Raw genomic sequence first — 23507 nt, 5'->3', positions numbered from 1 at the left:
AGAACTTTGTTTTTGCCTTGAGTATCTCAAACTTCCCCTTGCTGCTGGCTATGATCAGCCATCCTGTGAAGCTGCAGGTGGTTGATGGGTTATTGGGAAAGGTACCTAGGAGGATGTAAGGTGCTTTGTAACACCTTTCTGCATCGGGAGTGCGGTGTGCTTTGCAGGGCGGTTGGTGTGGAGCCGTGCTGCAGCCCTGGGCGGTGGTGGTCCTAGTGATAGCTTTGCCCTGGGTGCTAGCACAGGACAAGTCTGATGGATGAATTCCGTACTGTGCTGTGCTTCAGGAAACAAGTGATGTGCAGGTAAACCTGAAAGGGAAATTTAGCGGGGCAGGCTGTAATTACATTTAGAGGGATTTGGCCAGGAGGAAGGTAGGCAAAAAAAGTCATTTAGAAGCCCTGCTGCCATTTTCTGTGCTGTAACTCAAATCCTCTAATCCCCTTGCTAGGTGCCTTGGAGGCATCCACATTCTCTAAGCATGCATCTTCACTGGTAGTTTTCTGGGTACCTCCTCCTGCTCTCTCAAACCCTTGAGTCCTAGTTGCAGAGCAGCTGCACTGTGCCCAAACATAGCTTGGTTTCACAAGCTGGATGGTCTGTGGCCTAAGCTGTCCATGGGGCTGGAATCGCTGAGGTTTTTACCGCTGCAGCTTCGGCAATGCCCTGTCATGTGGACTTGTATCATCGTTGCCCCTCTGCGGCCATGCCTGCCCTCCCACGGGGCTCGGAAGGGCTGGTGGCTGTAGCGCTGGCCCAGCTGCCCAGCCCCGGTGCCAAGGGGTGACCGCTGGGCACAGCAGCGATGGGAGCGGGCGCTGGGCCGGCATCCTTGGCGGCCCAAGAGCCTTGCGCCTGTGAACCGCCACACCTCCCGTTCGAGATGCTTCTGGAGATGCGTCCGTCCTCACGGGGTGGGTGCCTAGATCCCCGGTGCCGTGGGGCGCCACGGCGTGCTCCCTGGCCACCTGCCTCATGGCAAAGAGCATGGTGTGGCGCTGGGGCCACCACGGGCGAGGAGCTGGGCTAGCGGTGCTGGAGGGCAGGCTGCTGTGTCACCCGCGTCCCACTGGTGGGGCTGAGACCGTGTCCCCGCCGCCACATCGGGGCTGCCACCCCCTCCCCGCTTCAGCTGGAGCGCCGGGCGCATCCTCAGCCCCCGCCGGCTGCTCCCCCCGCCGGCCACACCGCGGGGGGGAGGAGGAGGAGGAGGAGGAGGAAGCGGCGGCGGCAGCGCGGAGCCCTCCGCCCCCCGTGTCGGAGCGGGGAGGGGGGGGCGAGGCGTTAGGACCCGGCGGCGGCGGCTGGGCGGTGCGGGGCCGGGGCCGGGGCCGGGGCCGGGCCGGGGCCGGAGCGGTGCGGGGGGGCCGCCGCTCCGCTCCGCTCGGCCGCCGCCTCTCCCCTCCTTCCTCCCGCAGCCGCCCCTGCCCGTCGAGGCAGCGCTCCCAGGCTCCCCCGGGGCGCTCGGCATGAGGAGGATCAGGGCCAATGCCATCGCCATCCTGACCGTCGCCTGGATCCTGGGCACTTTCTACTACTTATGGCAGGACAACAAGCCCCGCTCGGCGGCCGGCGGCAGGTCGGGCGGCAGCGGCGGCGGTAGCGGCGGCGCCCGGAGCGGGCAGCGGGCGGCGGGCGGCAGGCTGGAGCTCCGCCGGGAGGAGAGGACCATCCCCCTCAGCGTGAGTGAGCGGCGGCCGCCGAGCATCCCGCCCTGCCGCGGCGCGGAGGGATGCTGGGGGGCTGAGCGGCGCCGCGCCTCGCCTTCGGGGTGCTCTGCTTTTATTTGAGCATTCGTGCTTGTCACCATGGCAGCCGTTACAGTCGGGGAGCGGGGTGGGAAACCGGGGGGGAATAGAGTCACGCCGTGGGTAAAGTACTGGCGAGTTGTCCGCGCCGGCTCGCCCGGGCTCTGCTCCTCCGGCCGAGAGCGGCTGCCCTGCGCTGGGGAAAAGGGGGGTGGAACAGCTGGAAGGTTCTTGGTTCGCGTTCAAGAGGCGCGTACATACTCAGACACACACGCACACATGTATATGATGACAGTTGTTTCCCATCAGGACCAGATAGGAGCCGTGACTTCTCTTAGAAGCCCTCCCTCCGGCCGGCGGGGCTCTGGGCATCGGGCCGGGGCTGCGAGCGGCACTTGCTGGGGGGACGGTGCAGCTGGTACCAGCCTCGGCTCCCTCCGCTCTGCTGCCAAGTGGGGGACCTGGGCGCAGCTCACGAGTTTTGCCTGTTTTAAGCCAGAGATAGCAGTCTGCGAGTTGGGCTTAGGCTAGGCTTTGGACAGGGTGGGAGACTGGGGGAGCCCTCGGGATTCCTTCCCTAACCCGAGGGGTGGTGCCCTGATGTGCTACTTCAAATTTGCATCGAAAGCCCCGCACCCTGCCCTCCCTGGGGACCTGTGGGTTCAGCAAAGTGATAAAATCGAGCTCCTGATTTAAGGATGATGGGGACATTTCTGCTCTGTCCATGGAGACGTTTGTCCTCCTTCAGCCTGTATGACAGCATCAGTAAAGCTCTCTCAACTCTAGGCAATAGGTTCGTAAAAAAATAAACCAGCCCCTGGAGCAAAAGTGGCCCAGCAATACCATTCCCAGGAGCGAACCAGCTGAAGCAGTTTGGGAACTGCACTGTGTGTCACTCTTTGACTGCAAATCCATTTATCAGCCGGTTCCACACACATGGAAGCGAACAAAGCAGCAGCCTGGTTAGAGTTGGGGCAGGGGCCGGGCGCTGGGTCTCTCCACTTCCCTCCTTGACTGGCACTGGGATTTTTGGCCTGTGTCTCTCTTTTCTCCACCTGTAAAGTGTGGGTGGCAGGTGTGTGTGTTTGGGAAGCCTCGTGAATGTTTGGAAAATGCTGTCGGAGCAGCCCCAGCGCTCGGGCAGCAGGGTGGAAACCCTTCAGCTGAGACCCTCAGCCATCGCTTGCAGCTGTGAAAACTCAAAAGTCAAAACTGAGACTCAGGGGCAGAGTGAGGATGTTATTTGCTGCTAATTAGGGCCAGGGGCTGCCAGGAGTTCAGGCTGCTTTGCTCTGAGACCCTCTGCAGAGCAGGACTGTGGGAATGAATAGGGTGCCTCCTGGGCGAGGAGCTCTGCGCGGTGCTGTTATTTGCTGTAACCCTTCGGGCGTGCTGGGAAGTGCTCTCAGGCTGGCCAGGGCCGAGTGGAACAAATGGAGGATTTGGAGAGCTGCCGTGGTCGGATTCCACCTTAGCGGCGGGAGAAGCTGCCCCTGAGCCCCTGATTTCTTGCGTGTGCTTGAACATGCTGCTCTGGCAGTTTTATTTCTCAATTCCCCCACTTATCCCTTACATTTTTTTATTGCATTTACTTTACTCCCTCTCAGAGGGCTTGTGAGGTTACATGAATCCATATCGTCTGCCAAGCACCTTAAAATCCTCAGGAGGAGGATGCTGTGGCAGCGCCGCACGGTGTTATATTGCTGCTGTTTGGGGGGAGGCGGTATGCGCTCATGGCTAACCACAAAGCCTCTCGTTACAAGCTATAGCACCGTGCAACAGCCGCTCCAAATCTGGTCCTGCTTGCAGAAGGTTGTAAAGCATCCCAGCTCTGCTCCATGCCTGAAATCCCTTGGCGGGGAAAAATAATCATCCTTTGCCTTTCCTGTCGCTCTGTAACTGGGGTCCCAGGATGTGCCAGCCCCTCCCCAGTAACTCCTGGTGCCCCTGGCAGGCAGCAGCTGGGATGAAGGATGACCCTCTCCTGATGCACCTGACAGTGGGGTGTGGTGGAAATATCACACCCTGGCCTTTTGCATAGAGAAGAAACAGGAGGGTTGGTGGTATTTGGGCTTCCCCTCATGCATGTAGGGCAGTTTCCCAAGGGTTTGGTGGGTTGCTGTGAGAGACATGCGGGTACAATGCAAGACCTGTGCTGCTGTAACTATGCATGGCTATCAGAGAGCCCAACGGGCTTCGCTGCGATGGGAGGTGAGTAACGAGCCGTCCTGGCCATGGCCTCTGCGGGGCTGATTATGCAGGGGCTGTAGCTGCACAAGCAGTCCTCAGCACACATCCTTCCCCAGTCCTCAGTACGCATCCTTCTCCAGCTCCTGGGCACATGGCACACAGGCTGTGGCACTGCCCACCACCCTCTCCAAGCCAGCACAGAAAATGTGCCATTTCACCTGGAGAAATGATGAATCTAGAGAAGCAGCTGTCCTTTTGCGGTGCAGAGCCCTCAACCCTGAGTTCATTCCCCATGAAGTTAGATTACTTGACTTAATACATAATGGCAGTCTTGCATAAGAGGAGGCGTGCCTATGCTCTGCCTGCTTCTCGTGTCCCTTGGCCTCTGCAGAGCCTCTGAGACAAGCTGCCCATTTGGATCCCGGCTTTTGGTTTCCTCTGCTCTGCATGAGTGATGGTGTTGGAGTTCAGTTTTGGGCTCATGTGCAAATAAGGGTGACTCATGTGACTTATGGGTCTCTGGAAAATATTTTTTCAATTTTCTAAAATTGGCTGCTTTTCTGTCTGGGCAAAAGAAAAAATCTTGTCTTTTGGGTGAGCAAGTCCAAGAGTTCTGCTCTTGCATCTATGCTGTGACATTTCAAATCCTGGGCGAATGAAGGTGAATTGCATGGGTTTTAAAAATTGAAGTGCTTTCTGGGGTTGTGGTTTTTGTCTTTATTCTCTCCCAATGTGAAGAATAAAAATCACCTTGGGTAAAAACTATAGTTGATTGCAAGTCTCAGCTTGAAACTGGCTTGTTATTTGTTGACCTCATGTTTATTAGCACAACTTTAAACTTAATATATGAATGTCTGACTTCTGGAGTCAGCAAGGGAAATCTTTGAGTATTAAAGTTGGGGGAGGGGGGCTGTCGAAGGTCAGTGTCCCAGAAAAATCTTGTACATTAATAGTGATCCTCCAGATCCGTGCTTTATATCCAGAAATCTTGACATGAGGGCTCTCTGCAATAGCCTCTCCTCAGACAGGTCCTAGAGATGCTTGAAATAGAAACGCAGAAATTGTTAAAGGTCAGGGCTGACTCGGCGGCATGCTGAGTCCCTGCATGTTTCCCCTTCCACTTGCCACAGAGGGTGGAAACCCAAGTGAGTACCACAGTCCTAGGAATGTGTTTTTTCTCTGGAGCACAGCATAGTTTCATATCAATTAGGAGGAGCTCTGGGATGTCTGGCAGTTGGTTTGTGTGTTGGGTGTTTCTGGAGGATGGACTTCTTCCCTGGGCTCTTTTCTGTCCCTGCTAAGCAGGAGGTTGCCTCTGGCTCCTTGGAAGCTTCCCAGAGGCAGAAGCTGTGCAATGTGTCTTTTGGAAGGGCTTTGGCATTATTTCTACACCACATACGGTCGGTTAATCATTTGCTACATGCTGCTCGTCCGCTTTAGCAAGGTGCTGATGGGCAGAGCTCAGGACTCTGTTCTTCTCTAAAGATTGAAGCATGGGCAGCTCACCCAGAGTACCTGTGTCTCACTGAAGAGAGCAAAGCTGTTGGTGTTGTGTGGGCAAAAGCCTTTTAGTCGGGGGGGTGGCTGGTAGGTAGCTTTGAAAGAGGAATTTTGCTGTAGGCTGACGATGGGATTATTATATCCCATTTCCCAGTCAAAAGCTGGATGTGAGGCTGCCTGCAGGCTTCTCCAGCTTGCTGACTTCTCTGGGGTGGCAGGAAAGCAGCAATGCACCTGGAAGATGAAGACAGAAGAGTATTGTTAGTTAAATGCTCTGAATCAAGTTAGGCTGGTGCCCAATGGCTCTCTGGAGCAAGTATCTGCTTATCTTTGTCCTGCCAGCTTTTGTGACCTGTGTAGCTCCTCTGTGACAGGTTGCCTGGGCTCAGCTCTCCTGGCTGCTCCCTACCTCTGTGTTCAGCCATGTAAAATGAGCACGGGGGAGATGAGATCAAGGCGTCCTTTTCCCTTGTAGCAAAGGTTTCTAAATGCTCTGCAAACATCACTGAACTGAGCGTCACCTGCCTGTGGTGAGACAGCAAGCGGGAGACTCCTCTGTGACGTGCTGCTGAGAACAGGAGGTGTCTGTGGGCATTGAGCAAGTCGGCGAGGAAAGATGTCAATCGTTTGACTCCCTCCTCTTGTTTAGCCAGAAAATAGGCAGTGGTTGGGGTTTACCTGCTTCTCGGAGTAGCTGAACTGGCGAGTTTAGCCATGCTTGTATTTGCCACCATGTAAGACCACCTTGATCTATGCTCTTCAGACACTAGTGGACTTGACTAACTTGGCCAAACAGTGCGCTCTACTGCATTTGTTTTCTGTTGCCTTTGGCTGTGGGTATCTGAGTCCTGCAAAGCAGGTGCCAGCTGGTGTTCACCATTCATTCATGAATGATTTTATTCTCATCCCTTCATCACGTTCCCTCTGTGTGCAGCTTTCAGGGGATGCTGTTTCCCTCACAACTGGGATAAGATGCAGCTTTTGTGGATCGATAAGTGATACAAGTCCCTGAAAAATGGTATTCCACGTGGCTCCTGTGTGTGTGCCTGTCCGGAGGCAAGTCTTGTAGCCTTGGGGATGCAGCTTTGAGAATCAAGGTGGATCCTAAATAATAAAAAAAAAAAAAAAACCAAGAGGGGGAAGAGTGCTAATTCCTTTTGTCAGGCTTGTGAAGTACAGGTTTGATTTTATGTCCTGCTGTGGCATGGAGAGAGAAGGCCTCCTCTTTAATGAGATGCCACAGCTCCTTTCAGCAGCCTCCTTACTGTTTGACTCTTACCAGGTTGCTCACTCTTGAGTCTCCTGCCTTTTGGAGCAAAGATCAGGAATGTGGCTCTATAGGTTTCTTTCTGCTCTTTCGCTGGATGGCTGCATGTCAGTTTGCACACAAGTGAACACAGCACAGGAGGCTGTATGGTCTCCCCAAGGTTGCTGCGCTGCCTGTAAACCAGACCACCCCAGCTGCTGGCAGCAGGAACTCGAGTCCAGGAAGGCACGGCGAGCACAGTGGTGAAGTCGCCACATTCAACAGCTTATGAAATGCTCTTGTTTTCTTAAAACATCTTCCCTTCAGGAGAAGTGAAGGAGGATTGGGCTCTCCGTTCTGACAGCCTGCAGAGCAGCTCCTCTCCCTGTGGCTCTGCAAATACCTGGGGTGCTGGAAACAAGATGGAACAGAAACTGCAGGTGGTAGTGCTGATGCTTTTGCAGGGAGGAAGACACCCTCACCAAGTGCAGGGTTTGTCTGTGCTGTTCAGCCTGGCTCGTTCCCCTGCCAAAATCCAGCACTCACCTGGCTCTTCCCTGCAACTGTATGGCCTCTGCTCTTCCCAGTTTATTTTAGGGTGGGGGTGGCAGCCCTTATGCTTGGGATCTTGTGGCAGCTGTTCCTGCTGTGACCAGACCCCTGCAGCACTGATTATTTTGGATCTCTGTGGGATCTCTCTATGGCAGATGAGAGGCCTGTGCCAGCTCCCGGGGAAAGAATGACTTGGTAACTATTTCTCCAGGGGTATTACTGCAGGAGGAAGATTCAGTGACAGTTTGACAGCTTAATATTTTATTTATGATGTTTATGTTTTAAAAATGTGGGAAAGTATGCCATTTGCCTAAATGGTAGAAAACGATTTTATATTTAATTTGTCCCAGTGGCCCATGTGATACATTAAAAAATAAAAGAAAAATAAAAGAAATGGTTCACAATAATAATACTCATAAAATCCAGTTGGCAGCAGTGGCCTTAATTGTTAATCAAAGGTAGCTGCAGGGAGATAGCTGGGGCTTGGGGAGCGTGGTAGTCTGGGCAGCCTGGGGTGGTGTGTAGAGGTGTGGGGGGGTGAAAGTGCAGTGCTCCTGAAGATGTTTTTTTTACCAGAGCCCTTCCAGTAAATAAGTGGGTGAAGCAGCTGCAAGTTTTAGTGAGCTGAAGCATTCTTTCAGTATGCAGCTGCTTCCACAGTTAGATTTGTCTTTGCATATACAAAACTGCCCTAAGATTTAAAAGCTAAAAATTTAGCAGTGTTTGCTGGTAACAGAAGCCTTTGAGAAACATCTTAGGTCTCTGTTTGCTGTGGTGAAACTTGGCCCAGGTGCTTCATCCTGAGGCGGGCAGGTTGGGCATCACTGGGAAGGCAAGGGGAGAAGTTCAGGTTTGGTTTCAGCAGCACCGAACTGAGACTGCCCATCTTGGAGCACTGAAAAATTACTTAATTATTCCTGTTAGAAAAACATGGAGCGTAGCACAAAGGCAGTGAAATAAACAGAGGTGAACGTGCTGAGGATGAAGCACATGGGTCAGCAGGGCACCCTGGCTCGCCTGTGCCGTGCATCGTCTCCCTTCTGCAGGGAAAGCCCCAGGCAGAGTGTGGCCGGGTGGGATCTCTTGCTCTTCCTTGGCTCTCCCCAGGCTGCCAGCTGGTTGTTCCTGTCCCATGGTTATCTCAGTGACAGTCCCAAGACCTCATTCTCTCTTTCCTGTTTTGATGGCATACACTGCTCCTTTGTGTTCCTCCAGCCCTACCTGCCAGCTCCTGTAGTAGGGTTGTAGGCTCTCTGGGGCTCGTTGTGTCAGTTGTCACCACCGTTCTGTCTGTACAGCGCCTAGCACAGAGGCCATGATCCGCAACATGTCCCGTACTGTTGCATAAAGCTAAAGACATAACTAAAGTGAGACCCATGGACGGGGAGTCGAGCTGGCTTACTGACTGAGCTGCAGATTCATCCTCCTTACAAGCTATTGTGCCTCAGTTTCTCCAAAGTCTAAAATGAAGATTTTATCTGCTTCACAAGGCTTTTGGGAGGCTTAGCTTGCACGTTTTGTAAAGGGCTGGAGATGAGATAACCTTAGCAGAACATTTGGCTGAGTTTATGCTTTGTATACCTTTGAACCAAGAGCAGGATTAGCAGAAATGCAGCAGGTCAGGGACGATCTGCTGCAAGAGGAGGACGTTAAAGGCACAGCACAGACTGCTCTGTGCACTGAACAACAGGATTTATGAGGAAGGGCTGTGTCCTACCTGCTGCTATCTTTCACTGTATTTTTATAAGCACATATTCTTAAAACTAATAAAAGTGATAAAAGACAGGAGGTGGACTGTCCTCATCAGATTTCCAGGTCCCAGTTGTGCTTGTGGTTGTGGAGACAGTGAGATATATAGGAGTACATTTAAAAACAAACAAACAAAAGTAAAAAAACCCCAAGTGGTCTCTTGGGCCTCATCTTTGCAGAGAAATTACCCATGTTGTGATGTGCTTTGAGCATATGGGTAATTCCTCAGTGTTGGTAGAACCTGTTTTTTTGACAGACAGCTGCATGCTCCCTTTGAGGCTGCTTTCTTTTTGGCTACTTCAAGGGCATTGTCCCTGCAGAGACCTGCCCCAGCTCCTTCCGCAGTGGCAGTGCAGGTCCTGCAGCACTGTTGGTGTCTAAGCCCCCCGCTGCCCCGGGGCATGAATGAAGCTGCCACAGGGGCAGCCCCTGGGCAGGGAAGCTGTTTTGGCTAGTCGGATGGTGCTTGGCTGGCCGTCCTGCCATGATGGGTTGAGTTTGCAGTTCAGGCTTCAAGGCTGCTGTGGGCAGGCTGGGGTAGTGGTCGAGCTTCTGACTGTGTTATAGCAGGGGCACTGACGATATTTGGCTAAAGCTGTGAAAAATGATCTACTTTAACATCTTGTTTTCATTCTTCCACTATCCAAATTTTTCATCTTGTAAGATGAAACGTGGTTCTCGTGAGGAGGCTTTGTTTTAAAGTAGCAGGGAGAGAGAAAGCAACTGTGCTGAAACCTGCATCAGCCATTCTGTGGGCCTGGGAGGAAAAAAAAAGGAATATTTTTCTTGCCTTTTTATTTTGAATAAGCTGAATCCTGAAACATCCAGGGCTTGGCTGGAAAAGTGCTCATATCAAGTGAAGGTGTCTTCAGAGGTTCTCTGAAAAAATCTTCCTACCGGACAAAATTGGAAAAGCACTGATGCTTTCCATCTGCTCACATGCTGAGTGCCCCGAACAAAGTATCTGGTGCCAGAGTGTGTCATGCTCAGTAGTGCTATGCTGTAACTTTGTGCCTTTTTGTATCAACTATACAGTAAAAAGCCTAATAAATGAGGAAGAGCATGTAAGAGCTGCAAAAAGCGGTGCAGCTCCTTGGGTAACTGGTGGGTTAGTCTCCGAGCATGGGAATGGGGATACAGTGGCAGTGCAAATGGGAGCCATCACATCCACACAATGAAATTTAAAAAATGTTGTGCTCCCTGTGTAGTTTCCCAAAGTAATTTTAAGTTGTAAAAATTAATAGTGAAGTATCAGAGTTAGGAAATGTGAATGTTGCAAGTGCTCACTGCAGAGTCCTGGTGCTCAGTGATGTGATTTCCCAAGTGCTATAATATGCATGTGATCTTTGGTTTGTAGGGTTTTTTTCTTTATACCTTTCTGGGAGATTTTTTGGATCTAGTTATGTGGTAGGAATTACCGGGTACACCAGGCTGCTGATGGAGTAGGTTGTATGTGTTTTCCCTATCTTTAGGGCACAGCCTCTTAAAGTGATCTCTGGGTGGTTTGATAGAGGCAGTGACAAACAGGTAGGGCATAACCCTATCCCCAGCACAGGGATGCTGCATTGCCACATCCCCGCTGGTGCTACACTTGCTTCTGTAATGCTAAGGCTCTTGGGTTTGTGTTTGGGAACAGCAGAGCCAGCTTCCCTGGCTGTACCAGATGCAGACTGGGGTGAGCACAGTCATGTTTCTCCCATTGCTTGGAGTGCAATGTGGTGTTTATACTGAGCTTGGGTTGGCAGCAGAAGGATGGATGCTCTGCAATGAGGTAACCCTTTCAAAAAATCTGTTGGAGCCAATCTGAGCAAACTTGGCATCTGTTTGCATCCTCTCTGTCTGCATTTGGGTGGTCTAAGTCTGGTTGTGCTGTGCCCACTAGCTGAGCGGTCCTGTGGGGCATTTCCAGTCTATGCTGGTAAAACTGGACCACACTGACTGGGCACTCCCAAAGAAGTTTTGGGAAGGGCTGGGAAATCTGTTCCTTGGATGTGCCGGGTCAGGCGATGATGAGATGCGGTCAAGTGAGGTCTAGCCTTCAAGAGGCTGTCCCAGCACCTATCAAAAGCTCCCTTTGGCTGAGCATGAAAGGGTTTTAAGTCAGTCAGTGGATGGACTGCTAGCTTGGGCCAGGTTCTTGAACAGACACAAATCTCATGCTACATGTTAGGTGAGCCACGAGGATGTGGTTTACAGTGAAAGTAAACACTGTCCTTACGGTGAAGGCTGTGATTGAGTCACTTTGGGTAGTAGGAAAAATCTGCTGATTTCTTAGCTTACAGCATTATGAAAAATAATTATTAACTGTAAAATATTTACTTGTTAATTTTCTTGGGCCCAAAGCCTCACTTTCAGGAAAGATGTGCTGGAGTTGAAGGGAAACATGGTGGGGTGGTGCAGATGATTGTGCTTGGCGGGGCTAACATGAAAGACAGGTTATTTGCTACATTATTCTTTCTGCTGCAGTTCAGCTGTTAATTGTGCAGCTCTGCCCTGCATGTTGGTTACCACTCTGACCTTTGCTGCCCCTTGTACCTGTGACACAAGGGGGCTACCCCAGTGCTTCTGCCACCCCCATGGTTTTAGACGCATTAGTCTTGGCATGGCAGTGTCATGGCAGTAGAGTCCTCCTGCCCACCACCAGCATCCTCGGCGCAGTGGGTCTCACCAACTCTCGCTTGTGCTTACTCACTGCGGAGTTGGCAGGGACAGTGTACTGCAGGGACCTTGTTAGAGGTGTATGATGTGTGCAAAGCTGAGCCCTTTAAATCTTGGTGCCCTAGTTAACGGGGATTTAGTCTTCCCAACCTGTCACAGCCCATCTCATTTTTCCTCCTCTTTCTTTTTAGTTAGAGGATTATAATTGTCGCATTGAGCTTAAAGGGGATTGGATTGCTCTGTATCTTTCTTCTGCTTTTCCCCAGTATCTCCTAAGAGATATCATAAAGAAGGACCAGGAATGGATAAACAAGTATTAGCACTGCTACAAGCTCTGAAGAAGGGGTGAGAAAACTCTCCCTAACATACTGTACCTGTGTTCTTGCAAGGTCTGCACGGGATGGTCTGTGACCTCCTGAGCTGTGGCAGCTCCCCAACACACTGGCTGGCGTTAGTCAGTGTACCCACATTGCCTGGTACGCAGGAGCAGGGACTCCTGGCAGCCAGTTGGGCAGGACCAGCAGCTGCAGGAGGGAAGAGTGCTGATGGGAACTGGGTGTATGAAGGGATATCCTTCTTATCCTTCTGTGCCTCTTGTACATTAGGAGCCTTGTAAGGTGTTACTCTAGTTCCCCAGCTCACAAGTGCGCAAAAGGAACTTGCTGCTGCCAGTGGGTTGCATGTTCAGAAAACCCAGTACGCAGATGCACTCAGCTCCTTCAGCTGGGCTTCAGCAGAATCCAGAATGGTAACATCTAAACTTTAAATGAAGTATCTTGACTTTTTTTGGCGGGGGGGTGCAGGTGGGTGGTGCTATTCACCATGGAAGAATCCTTAGAAGTGTCAGAAAGCAGAAATGCAGGGTGGCCGTTTGAACTCCCTGGTTTATATAGCAGTGAATCTGAGAAATTAGGAAATAATACTGCACATGGCATTTATTAAATATCCAGGAATTTGCTGTACTGAGTCTTGTGACAGATTCATCAAGATTAAGCAAATGTTGAGGATCCATATTACATCATCAATTTTCTTGTCTATCTTTTTGTTAATGTTTTTATAATTCCACTAGAAATACACCTCCCACTGCCATATTTAACTTGCTGACCCTGTGTGAAGCTTTAACTGTGGTCCTCACCATTCTCTGTGGCAAGGACAGCCATGAAGCATGTTGCCAGAAGGTTATTTTGAATCATTAAAGGCAATTCATATCTTTTCAGTCTTGAATAGGTGAGTTGAATTTGAATGGAAAGTATTTCTATTGAGACCAGAATTTGCTTTATCAGTTCAGTATTTTTCTTCCCATGTCATTGTCCTATATCTGATAGGGGTAAATTTAGATGCATTTTGGTCACTGCCTGTCAGCTGGGGGCCCTTTTGAGAGTCAGGTGCTGCTTAGCCTGGGGTGGGCTCTGCACTCCTGCAATGCAGGGGGTCATATCTGCACTGGGTCGCAACCGGGGTGGCTCCAGCCATTACCTGGGTCTGCTTGGCTAGAGCTGGGTGAGTGTTGGCAGTGTGCTGCTGAGGGTTCAGGTGCAAAAGAAGACACGTGGAGAGAAGCTGCTCTCTAGGAAAATGCAGCTGGCTCTGGCAGCTGCCAGCCTTTCCCCTGCCCTGGCTGTAACTCCCTATGCCAGGGGAGTGCATAGCCTGGCTCACAGTGGGATGTGTATCGCCATAGCAGACTCTTTCTGTATGCAAGGGACTTGTTTTGGGGCTCTTCCAGGATGGGAGAATGAGACAGGGAGACTTGCTGAATAATAAACCACTGGGGGCTGCCGCAAGCTTGCCTGGAGTTACCAGTCCCCATGCCATCCTCTTCCGAGAAATTTGCACATCAAAGTTATGCAGCCTGAGATCTCTCATTCCTTGCTCCTAGCCCAGACCTCATGTACAGCCTGTGCTGCTCGGTCCCCCCTGGTTGTCTGCAGATCCCTCCTTGTAGGGGTGTTTGGGTATCCAGACTGGGGGCTCTTTTGCGCAAGGTGAAATGTGAACAGAAAAGACAGCCTCTGTCTGTAGATGAGTATGGTAAAGGGTTGGGAATAGAAAGTGTTCCTCCCCCCCATTTCCCTGATGTAGAGCTGAGATTAAGCCTCGATCTCTGCTGAAAGGAAGGAAAGAAAAAGGTATGTTTGTTATTCAGATCTGCTATCCTCTGGTTATTAACCCTGATTAAAATAGCGGTGAAGCTGAGACAACCTAGATATTAGCTGTGTACCAACATGAAAAACTTGGTACTGTATTCTAACTACCACACAGAGATGATTAAAACTCTGTTCTGTGGTAACTGCTGTTGTAACTGGCCGTACCTCATTCTTGTTAGGGTTTCATACTTTGCCTTGGTAATTTATTTGGACCGTCTCCCCACCCCTTGTAATTTCTGTGGTCAGTGATGGGTTGGCCACCTAAAGCCACCTTGGCACTTAGAGTAGAGGGGGCTGGGACAGTTTGAGGGGAATAAATTTGGCTCGTGGCGGGGGGTGTGTGTTGGGAAATTCTACCCCCCCACCATTACCCCAAATGCCAACTCAGGTTTTGGTGTGCCTGCCTTTCTGCGTGTTCATCTGGGGGAAGAAGCAGCATTTGAGGACAAGCCGATGCGAGCGGGAGTGGGGAGACAGGTTAGAAAAAGCTTCTAAATGATTCCTGTATGTGCAAATGTTAATCATTAAACCTGTTACCGCTTAACAGCATGACTTCTTGTCATGATAAGCTGCCCCTCCAGGGCTGAACAGGAGTAAATCTCAGGGTGATTACTGAGCTCTGGGAACTGGACTTCAGCTTCTTCCACCTCAGCCCTAATACTGAATAGTGTTTAAACGCTCTTCAGTGTGGCAACCTGCGTGGCAGTGGGGCTCCTTGGGGCTGCTGCTGCTGCTTTTTCAGTCTTAACTGTGCCTTCGGAGAGTTAAATTCTCAACTTAATCAGGGTAAAGTGAGGTTCCCCATGTTATGTTGTTTTAAATGCCAAGTGACATCCGTAACCAGTGTCTGGATTCTAGTTCTGTGCTCAGACCAGTGGCCTGTGTGATTTGCTCTTCTGGGGGAAAAAAATACACTGTAGGCACTTTAATCATTCTCTCTGCAGAAAAAAGTGTTTTCATCTGGGAATACGCTCCTGGCGTTTGTAGTATGTACTCGTTTTTTGTCTTGGTACCAAGTTCTTTGAGTAGATAGATAACAGCAACGTGAGTGCCTGCATGCTGAAACACTTATGTGCCTGTCTGGTGGCACATGGCACAAGTTGTAACAGGCAATACCATCTGACTGGGCATGTGGCCTTTTTGCTACAAGTTATCAGGAGTCAAATGCAAGCACAAACAGCAGCAGCTACTTTTGTAGGAGCAGAATTTTACAAGGGTGAATTCAGTTGGTGGTTCTCATTTCCCTCCAAATAGGAGTCTGAATGTAGGACATCTACTGCTGCACACCCCAATTTTGTGTTGAGAAGGAGTGCTTAACTAGTTCAGACTCTAGCAGTCTGGACAACATCAGCTACATGGTGAAAAGTTACAAATGGATGGCTAGGCGTTTAGCCCTGTTGTTTTGGCAATTGATATTGGGTAATAGTTGTTGCTTGTAATTCTGTAATGCAGGCAGCGGAAACTTAGCCGTCCAAGGTGTGAGGGGCTTGGGGTATAGCCTGTACCTGAGCTGGATAACCCACTCTGTGAGGCATGCTGGAGACCATCTCTCTTGATGAGAGGTGTGAAGAGCAGTATCTCTGGGGCAACAGTACCTCATGAAAGCTCCTAACAGCCACCAGCAACTCTGAGTCCCTAGGGAAGTCTGTCCTGTTTGACATAGACTTGCTATTGCTTCTTGAGTGTCTCCATACGGCGCTATGGGGTTGGGACAGAATTGGTTCTACAGAATTTGTTCTTCAGAATGGCTCAGCACTGTAAGCCAAAATAGGCTCTTTGGAGTTACTTGAGGGGAAAAAATGGCCAGAATAGACTGAAAACCCTGATGATCTAAAGGAAATACCTTTGCTCCTGAGAAGGGTGAGTGGAAAACCCCCACCTGTTTGGTAGGGCCACTCAGGCTCCTGTAGGCTGTGCTTCCAGGAGAACTGTTTGCAATTATCCTGTCAGTTCAGTGCCTCCAGCATTACCAAAGCACTTGTGAAAAACAGCTGGGTGGGAATGTCTTTGAAGTCATTTAGAGGGCAGTTCAGCTGTCTCTCCTCCGGACAGACACCAAGTCTGGCAAGGGGAAAGGTATTTATACTGTGCTTTAGTAAGTGTTGACCGAAAAGAACTTGTCACTGTGCATTTCTCAAAAACCTGTTAGTTTAAAAAAAATGTCTCTTAGCTTTTAATGAAATTGATTGATGCCTTTCTGAGAGTGTGAGGGTGATCAGCAATATTCTCCTTGGTTTGCTGAACTAGTTTACATGAACTTGGAGGAGCTTCAGCTATTTGAGTTTATTAGGAAAGAAAAAAGTGGGTTTTTTTTGTATTTTCTCTTTACACATATGGTGGAGTTTGCATCAGTCACAGAAAGTGGAGGTGTTAAAATAACCGTATCATCCGGGCAGCCTCCCTGCAGATGCTGACTGCTGCCTGTAGTAATGGCCCACCTACCTCTTGGAGCCTCTTGCTTGTTTGGCGAGGTACAGAAACCATCCCATAGCTCTTCCTTCCCTCCTCCATCCCATTAAATGGGTTGACAATATAATATGCAGGATGCACAACACTGGTTTTAGTCTGTATTGAGCCAGATTGTATGCTCAAGGTCTGAAAGCAGAAGGAAATATTACCTAAGGATGCTGGGATTAGAGTAAGATTCAGTGTCACTGGGCTGGAGCTGGCTGTTCCTTGCTGTAGAAGGAGCTCGGCCACAGCCCTTCCTTTGAAGATGTGTATTTGGGAGGAGAGGACTGCTGTTAGAGAGGCCTGTCTGCTCCTCCAGAGCTAATTTAGCAGCCTGCCTCCCATTCAGGCAAGGGAAATGCCATCGGTGGAATTCTTCCTATTATATTAAATGACCTGGCTGTATGTCATGGCCTAATGGTGTTACCGCAGAGAGCAGCAGATAGAGGATGATTTTCCTTAATGTTTTCTTTGCTGTGTGGGAAAGGGGCTGCTCCCATCTGGTTCAGCTGCTAGGCAGCCAGATTTCTCTCCGCTGGTCAATAAACAGAAACTGCTGTTTTATGCACCAGAAGCTGGGGTACTGGCTGCTATAGTTATGATTTAGTTTCTAGTGTCAGATTAGTTAGGACTTAGATATTGCACCAAACCAAGGATCTGTGTACTAAAGATGCACAGGCTGAAAGTGAATCTGTATTTCTACATTAAACAGATTTGTAATGTCATCTGTTCTGCCCAATGGTTTTTACAGGGGAAACAGTCCAGAGACAATAAGATTGAGACACTTCAATTTGTACTTTTGGTAATAAACATTTTTTTGCATTGACAGGTCTGGTGCACTTGACTCTTCAGAAATGTGTAACTGCTTAAGCATCTTCTTTTATAGATCAAGAGACTGCGGTAGGCTCAAAGGTTAAAGTCTTGATTTACACGGATTCCTGAGGCTCCATGGACTTTCTCTTTGAATGTCTTTCCCTCCTGGGCATTTGACTTCCCTAGGGCTTCAGTGCATGTGCAAATAGTCATGGCTCTTTTGCAGGGAGGGGAGGTGGGTTAAGGAAAAGCAAGGTGAATAAACCTAGCTGATGCACAGTGCCAGCATGCTTTGCCCCCCCAAGGATGATGCTTCTCCTCTTGGGGTGTCTTTGGGATGCAGCATTGAGGGTGCTCAGGTCTCTGTTTGCAAGTGTGACATCTTGCAGTGCTGCAAGGTGAAGGCCCTTGTAATGAGTGGCTTGAATGAGGCAAACCAGTAATGAGTTGTCCAGGCATGGTTCATTGGCTCCTGTCTAGCAGAAGGAAAAGTGTCGCTGTGATTTGTGCTTACCTAGCTATGCAACTGAATTTTATCCTTGAACTGGGTTCCTAGTTTAGACAAAGTCCCTCGAGTGAGACGCATGCCATTTGCACAGGGTTTTTAATTAGAAGAATTAATCATAAACATGGGCATCTTTCATTAATATGGCAGGGGATAGAGATAAATTACATCAGCAGAAATGTGTCTGTTGTTGTTTACTATTTCTATGAAATGTGGCAGTCCTTGGTGTCTGCAGACAGAGATGAGGTTCCATATGATACTGCTGTGCTGCCACTATTATGCTTTTAATTATTTAATGAATTACTGACTTTTGAGTTGAGGTAGCTCCGTAAGGCTTGCTATCTGCTGATCAGGAGATGCTTAAAACTTGCATATTTAAAGATTTCTAGATCTGCAGTGCTAAAGAGGGAAAATCATGGCATGTTTAAATTTTTAATAGCAGCCCTCTCCTAAAAAATGTGTTCTCCTCTCCCATACTGCCACTAGCAAAGGAGGGGATAGAGTACAAGGAGATAACATCCTGTGATAACTTCAAAATTAACAGCTTAGTTTGGGGCGCTTGCATCCTGCTTCTCTCCCCTCTGTCTTCTCAGCTGGCTGAGGGATGCCCTTTTGAAAGCATCTGAAGAAGAGAAAGCCCATCGGCTATGCAGAGCTCAAGAATCAGAGATTAAAATTGCTTATTGGGTTCTTCTGTGTGAAACCTAGCTTCCAGTGCCAAGGATTAATTGCTTACATTCAGGTTTTGAAGGGTCTGTGTCTTTTGCAGAGAATAATGCAAGAACATCTTGCTGGCTCCAGAGTATATAAGCGTTATTTGAGATGCTTGCCTGTGGGGTGCAGCAGGGCTCTCCTCTGAAGCCAGCAGGAACAATTAGACCACTGAAGAGGGGTTTGGTGGGTTTTTTGGCCAATAATCTCCATCTATCTCCTCAGGGAAATCTTCTCTTAGCTGATTTGTCTCCTTTCTTCCTCTCCAGATGGATATTATGTTATAAACAGATTGCTAAGGAGAACTGTTTCCTTCCCCTGCCTAAAAAGGAAGTGAACGTATGGAAGCTGTCTCACAGAGACAAGCTTTGAGCCCTCTTTTAACTTAACAAAGACTTTACTCTCACCCCAGGAGCCTGGAGGAGCAACGCCAGTGTGACAGGCAGAGGCAGAAAGGGAAGCCCACGTAGATGGCTTACAGGAAGAATGGACAAAGTGTGTTTTGAGGAGATCAGTGCCGTAGCAGTTGGGTACACCTATGCTGTACTGGGCCAAATCCCACTCTGGCTCTCACAGTACATAAAAGTTGTGATTTCCAGCTGCTTCTGACCTCTAAGCACAAAAGCTAAGTGTTCGGTGGTATTACTAGAGAGGAGACAAGTGCTTGTCCTTGTGTTTAATTAAGACCTGCTCTTCAGTGAGTGCTTTATTGCAGATGCTCTCTGCATGCTCCCTGCACTTTTCTTTTGGGATTAAAGTGTTAAGCAATCTTCTTTATCCCCTTGTCTTTTGTGCTCTCATGTCATGAGTTAGGGATGAAAGTGCCTCCTCTGCCAAATATGATCTGATGGAAGGTCTTGCCTGGGAGATTTATTTATTTGAGTATGAAGTTTTTCAATTTAAGTGGACATTAAGTTGAAACTTAAAGAAATATCTCGAAATGAAGGAGGGTAGAACTAGCATTTCTGCCCATGCTTGTTCTCAAGTGTGCAGTGCCTATCACTCTCAGAAGAGGAACAGACTGTTGTGGAGTTGTTAAGGTGCTTGAGGAGTCACTGACCTGTGTGTGGGCTGTGGTGCCTTCTCTGTCTAGAAAAAAAACCACAGAATAGTTTCTGTGCAGTTTTTTGAATGTCTAGTTTGCAGTCTGGGGGCCCAGACATGAATGATTTTAAGATCTGTCACATGTCTGAGGACAAGAGTTACAGACCCTCAGAACAGATAAGAATTTAGTTAAAATACATAAGAATTTACTGACAATCCAAAGCTTATTGGATTCCTCCATGTAAAATCTCATGTATGGCACTGAGGATTAATTGATTAAACTCTTCTCTAGAAAAGTTTATTATTTAAGATATGAGTAATGTAAAATTGCCTTACTGGCTCAAAAAAGCATAAAAATAGGAGTTTAAAGTGTCTGTTGCCAGGCAGAGAATAGACAATGTTTTCCTAAAAAAAAAAAAAAAAAGGTGAATCCAAGTCTTTTGTATCCTTACAGTGAATGAAAGCACTTAATTAAAATAGACACTTTGAGATTGAGATTTGCAAGGCCTTTCAGATGAAGGATTTAGGTAGACCTGGAAGTAGATGTTTTATGAAGCTGTTTCCTGCTTTGCAGTTCTCCCTGTGAGCTGAGGTGGAAAGGAGATGTTAACCACTTCTCAAGGGCTCTGCAAGACCGTCTTGTGAACATCGTTGATTGTGTCCACCAAAAGATCTTTCTGGGACCATGCAGCTGGAAGAAGGGATGGACAGCTGTGGTAGCTTGCTGAAAGAAGCAAGAATTGATTTAAGAGCCTGCAGGCACTTTGTACTGCTCCTCTTGCTCTGTTAAGGTGCCGATCTTATATTTTGCTCTGCGGGTTACCATGAACATCTATGCCATGCCTCCAAATTTTGCCAACTGCCAGTAGGGACAGTGCTTGGGAGGTCAAGAAACACAGGAGAAACTAGTACCAAGACACCCCTCCATCTGTCTGTAAACAATGCTTATATTTCCTTATCCCTGGGTACCGCCTCTCTTTTGGGCTGTGAAAGAGGCAGAGGCCAAGCCAGTACAGCCACATACCAGCAGGAGATGGGGGCTCTGCTATGTCATAAGAGGCCTGGGGGCAGAGGGGTCATCTTCCAATAACTGGACTGAGAAGACACTGAGGGATGCAAGGTGTATTTGGAAGGAGTGTAGGGGGAAACAGGAGGAATGAAAGCCAAGTTGGTCTCCACCAGATGCTGACTGTGGTCCCTGAGGGAAAGCATTTTTATTCTGTTGCCACTGATGTTTGTACTCAAAGTTAAAGCACTTGGATGGAGGTGGAGACACCATTCTGGGAATGTTTTGCTTCAGACAGATTGACTGCAAAGAGAGTTTTTGTTGTTAGCCTGGTATTAACTAGGGGCTATGAGAGGGATGATGACTCTGTCATTTGACTGGTAACATGGAAGTGTGCAGTGAAGGGTGACATTAAATCATTATCAAGTAAAGAAGTTTAGGGAGTTCCTTTCCCTCTTGGTTTAAAACTTGTGGTTTCACACATGTTTACACAGTAGTCTGGGAAAAGATTGAAGGGGCAAATGTGTGTAGGAAAAGAGAGGATGGGGATGGGTGTTCTATATATGCTTTTCCCAGTTGCTGCTTCCCTCCAAAATTTATCACTCATTTGGGAATTGATTCTGGCATATTGCTCTTTATGTTATAATAGGAGGAGACTGTTAAAGGCATATCTGATGGGTGATGAAGTATTGGTATGAGCTTTCCTCTGTTAAGATGTTATCAGGTTAAAGATGGTTGTTTGCTGGGCTGCTTGCTGCGCCCCCAGCTCCAGTTCAGCACTGAGCGGAGGGACTGAGTGGGAAGGTGCTGTTTGGACTAGCAGCCCTCAGTTCAGCTCCAAGGGCTGCTGGACCAGCCTTGCTGGAAATATCCTTGCAGTTTGAGCCACTGGCCTAAATGCTGGCTCCATAACCCAGAGAGTTAACCTGGAGATAGAAGAGTCTTGCAGCCTCTCACTCAGTTGCATCCAAGTGACATGGAATGGGGAGAGCTTACAGGGGGCCAGGCAGGATGGATAATGCTAATTTGGAGGGGAAATATATTGCAATGTGACAAGATAGGACCAACTTTGTTTCCTTGTGCTTTTCGCTCTGTGCTCTAGACTGCAGAGAACAGCAGCTATTTAAACATCCCTGTAGGTTTTCCTCACTTTCAGATGAGGAAAGAAAGGGACAATAATTTTTTAGGACACCTGAGGTGTGGCTATGTGCACAGTCTCTGAACTGAGTTGTCTGGGAGATGTGTATGTGTTATTTGCCTGGAGGTATACTGTCAGCCTTGAGGTTCATGTGGCAGCCCAGCCATGAGTGCATGCTGTAACAATATTTTAGTTGTGATAACTTCTGGAGATTTTTTTTTCAGTACAGAGGATTTTCATCATCTTTGTACTTATTTTCCTGTTTTGATTAAAGTAGTAATTCAGATCTAGTGTTTCTCCTACTGCTCTGAGTGGTACAAACAAAATAGTGACAGGCCATTTGACCTCCTGAGGCCAGAGGGACGCCTCCCTGTATCTACCAAGGGAACTGACATGCCTACCTAATAAGAGACCAAACCTGATCAGTTTGGCTGGTGCATTTCTGTCCCCATCAAGCAGAGGTCCATCTTGGACACCTGTAGTTTGAAAGCCCCAGAGCCATCCTGCAGAAAGGGCTGGTGGCAGGCGGCTCCAGGACCCAGCTGCCTGCCTTCCTCTTGGGTTTCTCTTGTCTAGGGCATCCCTAATCAGGGCTTGGGTCATCAAGAGCTGGGGACCAGTCAGGTTACAGTCTCCTCCTGTGTGAGGGTGGGCTTGCCCAAGATGGGATGACCTGTGCGTGCATCCCCTGATGAAGTCACCAGGACAGCAGTGACTTGCAGCAGGTAGAGTTCTCTTTAGTTGGAGGTGATCTCTAAGCCATGCAGCAGAGGATCCACCAGCAAAAACTAGTGAAGCACTTTCAACTCCACTGATTAAAACCTCAATAAATGAGCATTTGCTTGTGATGGCTCAGTGAAGTTGTAGTACCTCAACCCATGAGATTCTGTTAGATGTTTCAGTGTTCCCAAGTTAATGACCCTCCTTGAGATAGGTATCTCTTTTCTCTTGACACCTATCATTGTGTCTCAGACCTGGCACAGTGGGATCTGAACTGTGTGACACCGGTTAATGCAGAGATATAAATTGCTATTGCATTGCCTTCACCACAGTGTGTGGTCTGTGTCAATTGTCTCTCTCCAAGGCAGCCATTTTTGAAGCAGTCCATCACACACTACAGTTTTGCTTTTGGTGAGGGAGATCACTTACTTTCTGCCAAGAGAAACATAATTTCTTCCCTAATCTATGATTAAAGGTCAATGGACTTTTGAAAGATACCTTTCTACTTTCCTTTAACAAAATTATTCATTCTGTTGTTTCGCATGACTGACAGCTATATATCAACTGCAGGCCTTTAGCATCGCAGGACAAACTTCTACTGCCTGTGTTTAAGGACTGATTATTCATTTACAGAAACAGTACCAGGCAGTTATCCTCTGTGAACTGTCATATAGAAGTGGGTAGTGTGCAGTCCTAGCAAATCAGGACAGGTGTGCAAAATTTGCTCCATTTTATGATGGATGTACCTTACAAAGACTTGATGCTGTGAGACAGTTTTCTGTTGTTTAACTTTACTGCTGGTTTCTAATGAAGAGTGTGCTGCTAAGATCTTCTTCTGCTCCACCTAGTTGGGGCATTGGTTGCTAACAGGTCAGCTTTCCTGAATTACCAGAATGTACCAAGTGTTTGGCTCTTATAAAAAATAAGCTTCTGGCAAAAAGATACCTTTCTGCTCCTGGAAGGATTCTCCCTTGGGTATGCTTGATTCTGAATATAACCACATTTAGTTATATTTGGGGGGGTAAATGTGTGGCAATCAACTTGTTTCATCTTTTTCTGATTCTCTGGAGTAGCCTCTGAATGACATGCTGAAAAACCAAGCTGTTGACCAATGTATGTTGATATGGCAGGTCTGGAAAACACCCTTAAGATAGTTGTATTAAAAAACTTCTGTAGAACATTACCAGACCCTGGAATTAGACTCTAGCATTGAAGGAAAAGTTGGGTTTACGTTATTTGTGCTGGTCTTGTAAGCTGCTTTTGGCTGAGCTGTTTAGGGGAGAAGCTGAAAGTCAATGCTTGTAACAATCTGATGATTGTTCTGAGAAA

General features: G+C 48.4%; 1 protein-coding gene across 5 annotated transcripts in view; it reads left to right on the top strand.

Annotated features, from left to right (window-relative positions):
• GALNT16 (polypeptide N-acetylgalactosaminyltransferase 16) overlaps window positions 1-23507 on the top strand; it is a 96856-nt gene that overhangs the window by 18362 nt on the left and 54987 nt on the right. Inside the window, exon 1 of one of the 5 annotated variants that reach the window (XM_074868029.1) lies at window positions 1374-1682. The exons of the other annotated variants lie outside the window; for them this stretch is intronic. Coding sequence (XP_074724130.1) covers window positions 1470-1682 — 213 coding nt within the window. The 5' untranslated portion in view covers window positions 1374-1469. Of the gene's footprint in view, window positions 1-1373; window positions 1683-23507 lie in introns of those variants that run through there. 5 annotated transcript variants of the gene reach the window in all.

Source organism: Strix uralensis, chromosome 4 (genome assembly GCF_047716275.1).
Source record: "Strix uralensis isolate ZFMK-TIS-50842 chromosome 4, bStrUra1, whole genome shotgun sequence".
In the NCBI taxonomy this organism is placed as follows: Eukaryota; Metazoa; Chordata; class Aves; order Strigiformes; family Strigidae; genus Strix; species Strix uralensis.
The sequence above is the reverse complement of the archived record's forward strand: the minus strand, read 5'-3'. Positions and strand labels throughout refer to the sequence as shown.